This window comes from Periplaneta americana, chromosome 10 (assembly GCF_040183065.1).
Source record: "Periplaneta americana isolate PAMFEO1 chromosome 10, P.americana_PAMFEO1_priV1, whole genome shotgun sequence".
Taxonomy (NCBI): domain Eukaryota; kingdom Metazoa; phylum Arthropoda; class Insecta; order Blattodea; family Blattidae; genus Periplaneta; species Periplaneta americana.
In genome coordinates, this window is record NC_091126.1 from 31,192,346 (window position 1) to 31,201,861 (window position 9,516).

Sequence of the window (9,516 nt, forward strand, 5' to 3'; positions counted from 1 at the left end):
CAAACGATACAATGAAAACTAACGAAGCTAACAGAAAGTGGTTTGAATGAACATGTTCACAATTCTGCCATATATGCCTTATAAGGAAATCCGTATGAAATAATATCTTAACCTGGTGTGAGTGACATTATTATATTATCTAGAATCCTTTCCGCAATAATACGAATTCACAACAGGAAATACACACGGCAACATTATAGTCTCCTGGTTGGGCAGTGCTCAGAGGCTCGTCAAGGTCATGCCACTTCCCATTTAAAACATAATATAGATATACTTCTCAATTGGGTTCTCGGAAGTAAGAGAATGATACGTCATCATTACTTTCTTTTATCCTTATTATACTTACCTAAAATTACATGCAACGCTAAAGAAATCTACTTTCAGATATTCAATATTCAATTAATTATATATATATATATATATATATATATATACACACACACACACACACACACACACACACATTTTATGCTATGTCAAATATTTTACTAGAAGAATTAAGAGGTAGAACAGGTGAAATCCTCGTGAAAAAATAGCAATATATATTTTCTCAGAATTTGCTTTTACAATGATACATTATCAATACAAGAAATATTCCCAAATATAGACTACAACGGTCCACACCTGTGGAGTAACGGTCAGCGCGTCTGGCCGCGAAACCAGGTGGCCCGGGTTCGAATCCCGGTTGGGGCAAGTTACCTGGTTGAGGTTTTTTCCAGGGTTTTCCCTCAACCCAATACGAGCAAATGCTGGGTAACTTTCGGTGCTGGACCCCGGACTCATTTCACCGGCATTATCACCTTCATTTCATTCAGACGCTAAATAACCTAGATGTTGATACAGCGTCGTAAAATAACCCAATAAAAAATATAGACTACAACAACACTGGATTTGAGGGAGGTGGGATATGATGGTAGAGACTGGATTAATCCTGCTCAGGATACGGACCAATGGCGGGCTTATGTGATGGCGGCAATGAACCTCTGGGTTCCTTAAAAGCCAGTAAGTAAGTAAGACTATAACAGCAGATGGGAAAATTTCCATGCATAGGCCTAATCCAAGATGAGAGCTGATTCACTTCCTGTAACAGCTATTTAACTTTCGCTTAATTGTGAGGTAGTTGTAAATTCGTGAACCAAATTGTGTTCTATACAAGAAGGCAGTCTCAGACAATTTATCTAACAGTAGGGCCACTTAAGTTAATAATGACATTTGTCAGTAGGGCCACTTTTTAATAATACATCATCACAATAATAAATTTACTGCCAATTACACACTATTAAAGCTATATAATATACATTGTAAAGACTAAAGAGTCTTTGGAAAATAACTGCTATTTTCTTGAGTAATAGAGGGGAAAAATTTCTCAGCATTTTGGTACATATTGTAGTGTTTTAGTCATTGTAAAAATCATATGTTTTTAGCTTCAGCAGTATAGTATTTACATTGCAAAACAGTGTAAATGTACAGTGACTAGACGTCCCAGTATTCGACACTTTGTCCCATGTAATGAAAATTTTTCTTAGGATGTTAAAATATCTGGTTTCCTTTCACAGGTTGAAACATGTCCTGGTTTCCTTTCACCAGTGAAAATGTTTTGAGAACGGTTTTATATTCCCGCAAAATGTAATGTGATTCACTGAAAATATGTTGGCAGCTCTGTTTAGGTGGAATTGAATCGCTATTTGTTAAAAAGGCAGAAGTCACATTTTTTCACAATTAATTTTTATTGAATTGTGTTCTCTTACCATAGACGCATCAATTTATGTTAAAAGGACTTTAAAAAACCCAGTACAAATAGTTAAAATGCAACATAACATTTTATAATTTATGTTACAAGGGCGAATGTTCTGAACAGTTTTCTGTCTCTCCTGTAAAATTTGTATTTTTGGACTTCCACCCTTTTAACAAATGGCGATTCAATTGTGTTGTACAAAAGTGTAAATTTTATTATTTGGTAAACTTTTGTTGTGTCTTCCAGGAAGCAATGCAAGTCTGGAACGTGTTTTCAGCCTTATGAACATGTATTGAACTGATAAAAAGAACAATACTTCCCTAAATTTAGTTAAAGCAAAAATAATTGTTAAAATTAATTTTAATATCTGTGTTGACTTCTAACTTGGAAACAAACTCAACAGAAAATATAACCACAAATCCATAGTTCTGAGAGGTACGTGCAACATACATTATTAAAGGGTTATGAAATTGTTTTTAAGGTATATCATAAGTTATATATGTTGCTGTCATTGCATCAGCATTGAAATTATGAACAAAATTTATATTTAGTTTTATTTCTTCTATCACAACAACATAAATGTTGCAGTTGTAATTGCTGAATTACAGATAGTAAAATTTATGTTTGATATCTTACAACTAAGAACAGTCACTTTCTATAACAACATGGATAAGGCTATTCTTAAATTCTATCATGTACATAATATCACATCTGTGTTTGTTACCAACAATCAACATTTTCAGTTATAAGCAACCATTTCACAACTTCTCAAATAGTGACACATCAGCACAGCCTATTATGTTCATGGGCTAATGTGTTGAAGAAAATTCCAGGTTTTTCGGTGCTGAAGTGTTAATCAAGTCATGAAAAGGAAAGTGAAGATTTTTCTAATGTAATTGAAATAAAAAATGCAAGTTTAGCATTCTTTCTCAGTTCACGGACAAACAGCTTCAAAATGGCTAATTTGGAAAAAGATAATTGTTATGTATTGCAAATTTAATAATGAATAAAATTCTTTAAATGCTTGACTCCGTAACTTGCTTTTCATTAAATATTACAATATTGAACAAATTATAACAAAACTTGTGCCCCTGTTATTTGGTAATGAAAGCACTTAAGGGGAGAGGATGGTATTTTTTGGTGAAAAATGAGTATATTTTCAAAAAACAAAAAAATTCTTTAAAATACTCTGTGATATATGTGGAATGCATAGCATAACATTTTGTGGGTATTTGTGCCCTTATCGGATGTTGAATCGCCATTTTTAAACTTCCTGCGTTATGGATTTTTAAATCACTCGCCCACTTTTATTGTTGTTTCCGGTAAATTAAATTTTCAAAGAAAAATGTTTTTTTTTTCTTTAAAATACCCTTTGATATGTGTGGAATGCATTGCATAACATTTTGTAGGTATTTTTGCCCTTATCGGATGTTGAGACGTCATTTTTAAACTTCCTGAGCTATGGAATTTTAAATCACACGCCCGCTTTTATCGGTTTCCAGTAACTTCAATATTTTTACTATATTGCCAGACAAAAATGGATATAATTTCTGAACTATTAAAGATACATGCATGAAATTTAGAACACTCATTCTTTAGACTATTAGGAAACTTTTCTCTGTAACAGAATTTTGTTAATTGATTTCATTTTAAAAATACGTCCGTGTCTTTACAAGAAAGGAAATCAGAAAATTGTTATTAAATTTTAATTGTTTACTTTACAAACGTAGGGACTAATATCACAATTCTGTTACGGACAGTTTGTAGAACATGCTTTTGCAAATACATTGCAAAACACTGTTTGAATCTATCTTTAAAAACGGTTTAGATATATAAGTTTTAGTACAATCCTGCATTGGGTATATTTTTTTCAAATTTGGGCCCCCAAATAATTTTTTTTTTCAAAAATTTTTTTTTGGTTGAGTTGCCACAGATATGAGCTCTCTACATAGAAAAAATTAATATTTTACACCAAATAGGAAAAAAGTTTTAAAAAGTACCATCCTCTCCCCTTAAGGGGCATAGGGTAGAGGTCCATGTTTTCTTCACTCGACATTAGAATGAGGTGGTATGGTCAGCACCACATTCTGATTGCCTTTTTCTCATTCCCCTCCCCCAAGGAAAAAATCTGTACTCAATTTCAAAAGAGGGTGACTGAATCTCGGTATCTTTCTCGAAGATTGGCAACAAGAAAACCCCGTCACCACCCAGGATCGAACCTCGAACCTTTCAGTTCATAACCAGTTGCTCTATCAACTGAACTACCTGGCCATCCTTATTATTTGATGATTTAATAATTTAATCTGTGTAAGTGTTTTAATCTAACGACTTACTTTTTTTAATTATTTAAATTTGATTACCTGTTCCTAAATAAATAAAAAATTGAGGCTCTGTTGAAATATTTTGGGTGCCTATTTTATTACTTTACGAGCCTGTTTTAGCTGCTAAACAAATATTTTATTCGATGTAAGAGTAATGGAATGGAGAAAAATTCTCTCCGGCGCCGTGATTTGAACCCGGGTTTTCAGCTCTACGTGCTGATGCTTTATCCACTAAGCCACACTGGATACCACCCCGGCGTCGGACAGAATCATCTCAGATTAAGCTCCAACTCTTGGGTTCCCTCTAGTGGCCGCCCTCTGCACTACGTCATAGATGTCTATGAACGTAGGACCGAAGTCCACACATGTGCTGAGCACCTCAGCACATGAGTGACTAGTTGGCCGGGATCCAACAGAATAAGCACCGTCTTACATCATATGATGACGCAGAATATCTGCATGGAAATATCATATGTACTTCGGTACATTAAAATAATCTATAAAATATTTTATTGCCTTAAAATCACATTACTCAGCCTACTCAGCCTACCATTTAATAATAATATCAAAATTGTAAACAGAAAATGTAAACAACGGTAATATTTTTGTCATACAGTTGAAGAGAGGCTTCAAGGTGAATGATCTAACCACTGACTGATTCAATGAAGGTTTTTTAGAAGAGCAAAGGGCACTATCCCATTCTGGGGACAGAATATTCTCGCAGGCACTTTAGTGTTGCATTTGTTTCGAAAAATATGCTAGCTCCACACACTGCTAGACACTGGTCAAACTGTAAGAGGAAGGGAACAACTGCAGAGAAATTTTCATGAGTTGCGGGAAAAACGATGAATGTCACATTTCTGTTAAGGATTAGATAATGATCTAATTGAGTCTATAACTGCAAGATGTAGTGCTGTTTCTATAGAAAATAAATGACAGGATTACTGTATTCTTGGTGATAATTCTCCCTTTTACCATTTTTCATAAGAACAACATTAAATTTCGCAGTGATCCATTGAATTAGATAATGACATCAACCTTAAGAAAACTGTGACATTCATCGTTTTTCCCGCGAACTCTTCATTTGTTTGATGTCGTCTATCACCTGTAAACATATTTGGATTCTTTTCCTAACATCCCACAAATAATCACTTTTTTCAAGATACGGTTTTTAACTGACAGATATAGTACTTTATCGAATATATAAGAATTTTATATTAGGTACTACGTATACCGAATACTACAATTTTTTTTTTTTCACTAATTTTCTCTATTACCTAATCAATTTTGTGATGTGAAAAATACAATATCTTACAACAATGACAAAATTATATAATTTGAAATGGCCTATGAACTGCTCTTAATATACACCCTTAAAGGTAATATTAAATGTCTGATACACATATTGCTTTCCTAAAATAATTGTTTAATTAGAAGACTTGGGCTCTGTGCAAGACAGCATGATGACCTATACTTTGGAGTGTGGTAGAGACCTCTGTCTTCCAGACACTAAACATAACAAACCTAATTACTGTACATTAAAAAGTGTTTTCTTTCAATAAAAATGCCAGTCTTTTCTGTCAGTAGTAGCTATGAAGTTAGCCACACACTTATTTATACGTATTAATCTCGAGGAAGAGGAATAAGTGTGCGTCTAAAAAAGTAGTACTGCTTTCAATATTCACATCAATGTATTACAATTGTGACATTAGCCTAAATGTTAAAGTTAATAAGAAAACTATAACATGCAAACACACAATAGTAGCTATGAACATATACTATAAAAATTTCTTGCTCTGTTTTCTTTTTCGTTCATCTCACACATTTAAGAGCTCAATCTTGTTGCGTGTTTTCAACACCGCATTAATATTCGGTATAGGCTATATTATAACAAAATTCTTTGAATTTCTTACGTAAACATAAAAAAATGAACTTGGATATAGCAAACAGAAATATGGTTGAAATAGACCTATGTCAAAATTAACTGCAAAAACAGACAGTCTGCTTGAATTCCTTTATTACTTCAAACTGTTTTCAGTGATCTAACAAGTAATTCCATGTAATATAAGTCAACAAACAATCCCCACTTCCTGATGTACAGACATACAGAAATTGACTTCAGACTCTCATTATAAATATGGCCGAAATAATTATAATTTTCTAACTGTAGTTGCTGCACTTATGCCGTTTTGCAAAGACCCATTATTAAAGCTAGAAAATTACCCACTATACAACGTCACTGACTCTATCTAGAGTATGTTGAAATTCGACCTATTAAATTTACCTAAATATGACGTTACATGACTGCTACACTTCATGCATCATTCGCCACCATTTTTCTGTCATTTATTTTTATTACCTTAAATGAATTTAATTGAGGAAAATACTAAATTAACTATTATAAAATTTAGACAATAAAAATGTAAGTGTATTAGAAAGTAATAATGTATTTTATATCAATAAACTAATTTTTTTAATGAACTTCAATTTTATCTCTCACGATTATTAATTTTATTTGTTTAAATTAACCAATATACACACCCTTCTAGTTTTTACTATCAAGTACTTCACTTTCATTTTCAAATATTCAATGAAATGTAATGAGAAAAGTAAGTTTGCACTTAATAGGGTGACAGAAATCCTCGGAAAAAACCTCAACCAGATAACTTATCCCAACCAGGATTTGAACCCGAGCCTGCTTCTTTCACGGTCAGACATTCTAACCATTACTCCACAACGATGAACGAAAAATAAGATAGGTGTGCATATTCGTAGATAGATTATAATAAAAATAAGTTTATAATATATAAGAAAAACAAGGAGAAAAAGATAGAAGAAGCAGGAATGGAAATAAAACGAGGAAAAAAGGAGGAAAGGAAAAACGGATGTTAGAAGATAATAAAAGAATATATTCCTATCCCACACATTCACACACACACACACACACACACAAACCATGTATTTCCATGTTTATCCCGTTGATGAAAAAATGGCACATGTGCAGAAAATTATAAATTGCTCCAATATGAATTATCCTATATAGAGCACGCATAAAAGTGTTTGATAAATATGAACCATTTCTTCGAGATTTTATTATATTTTTATATCATTACTTACGAAGTTGCTTTTTTTTATATATATATATATAGGCCTATTAGAAATTTTAATAACACAACAATTCGTTACAATTAGTAGAAGGGAAAGGGAAGAAATTTGGTGCCAGAGATTAAAATTTGCACAGGTATTTAGTATAAACAACGGTAATTCTCCAGAAGAGCTACACCAAGAAAGGCACAATTTCCTTTTGCTTCATTGGCTTCTGTGAGATGTATATAGTAATAAACATGTGGTTTTGTTTGTAGCACAAACACTTTCAGCATAAAAATCGTTTCATACTTAAATGTATATTCTAACACGCTGTTGTAACCCCCACCCACTTGTTACAAATATAACAATCGAAAGGTCGAAGATGCAATACTAGGGAAACTGATTATTTCCCTAGTAGTTCGTCCTGGACCTCTAGTATGTCATGTTGGTAATGAGTAACAAATAGGGAGGGGGGGGGGCAACAGCAATGCATTAGAATATAGCTACAGGTAAGTATCAAACGATTTTCATGTTGAAAGTACGCCTATTTGTGGCTGCAAACTAAAACCATATGTTTGTCACAATATACATCTCACAGAAGCCAGTGAAGCGAAAGAAAATTGTCTTTTTTAGTATAGTTTTTTTTTTCTGGCGCATACAATGGTGGGGAATTTCACTTAAAAACCATGAAGTGTAGGGTAGTAGAAAGTCATGTACCTGAAGTAAACATGGAGAAGATAAAAATTGTAAAATGCCCTACAGCTCAGATCATAATAAATTTCACTACATGAACGCAATGATTGCTTTTAACTGTATCAGTTATTACGGTAGCTAATAAAGCTCACTGAGATATTGTGTAGCCTATACATTTGCAAACATTCATTAATATGTCAGTATTCACGTTGAAAGTATAACTGACAACTCCATGTCAGATTCTGCAAATTCGATTCTTTGTTTTGCTACTGTCAATTCTTCATAATCTCATGAATCACGTGTCCTTATTTAAAGCTAATTAAATATGTTATGCTCAAATATACTACATGCCATATGACAATGTCAAAGTTATTATGAAGCAGACTAGGCCTAGGTCTCTATTGTGTCAGTACAAATGAACATTCAAAGCGGAAAAATGAACAAGTGTTTTACAAGACTGACAATTTAAATAGGTATGAAATCAAATCACCAGTTATGTGTAATTTAAGAGTGAAATTGTCAAAACAATGAACAACAGTTCAAATGACACATGGTTTCCTTACATTTGTTATTACTGTGAAGATACTCTGTTCATCAAATAGAACATAGTCCTCTAAAGCTGCTTGAAGAAGCTCAGAAGTGACATACAGTTTCTTTCTAATGTTCAGAGTGGTAACAAGTTCTTTTTAACCACAAAATATTGCATGTACTGATCAAAAGAGTTCAGATCATGCATTAAAATGACAATTTTAAGCAGTTAGATACTCTAAAATCGCAACTATTACACTTTTATTGCTATGACTTAAGGTATCATTAATATATATGTATTTCATCACTCTTCCCTTCTTCATACATACAACCATGATCTGTCAAGTTTGACACAAAAACTCAATAATAACAGAAATTATGTGATAAGAAAGTGACATTATTATTGTAGCACGTCGTAAAATATACAGATGAATATATACTTACCATTTGCTTGAAGGGGTAATACCAGGCACGAAGATAAACACAAAAAGGTAATAATTATTTGCAATTCGTGGGCTTGGCTTCCCAACATGGCGCCTAACCGGTTGTTCGTTTGACGGTAGAAACTTATAACTTAGCAGCAGTGGTGATATTCATTATTTTCCTCCCATTCCACACAGAGTTCTTACTTCTTCTAAGCACTTCCCGATATAGCATATTTTCTCTTGTGGCAATGCTGTTAAAAACATATTACATATAGGCCTACGTTCATCTTGATTCTAGCGTTAACAAAACCAACAAAACTTCATTCAACATGAGCATGGCTGAAGGCAAAGAGTGTAGGGAGGCTCAAATGTTACAAGACTTCTTCGGTTTCTTTTTCATTTGTTTCGAAATATCTTTGGAACATGATCAGAGTTCTCTTTACTGGACAAAAAGAATGTATTTACTGTCAATAAATCTCATAATAATGGCATCTGTAAGAATTATCGTAAAAGACAAGTTATTTCCCCTAGACAAATAATATAACGCCAAAGCAGCCGGCGAATATTATTATTATTATTATTATTATTATTATTATTATTATTTTTATTATTTAACCGTGATCGATTAAGTACCAAATCATTTAGGACGCAAGCTTTATAAAGAATCTTTAGGATAGAATTTGGATGGTTAATTGTTATAGTAACAGGACCAGGCAAGAAAAATTGA

At 33.0% G+C, this 9,516-nt stretch overlaps 1 protein-coding gene across 3 annotated transcripts in view; it reads right to left on the minus strand.

Annotated features, from left to right (window-relative positions):
* Window positions 1–9,128, minus strand: part of Ptp69D (Protein tyrosine phosphatase 69D) — a 194,057-nt gene extending 184,929 nt beyond the window's left edge. For all 3 annotated transcript variants that reach the window (XM_069837085.1, XM_069837082.1, XM_069837083.1), the window contains exon 1: window positions 8,809–9,128. In XM_069837085.1, coding sequence (XP_069693186.1) covers window positions 8,809–8,896 — 88 coding nt within the window. In that variant the 5' untranslated portion in view covers window positions 8,897–9,128. The remainder of the gene's footprint in view (window positions 1–8,808) is intronic.
* Window positions 9,129–9,516: the final 388 nt, after the last annotated feature.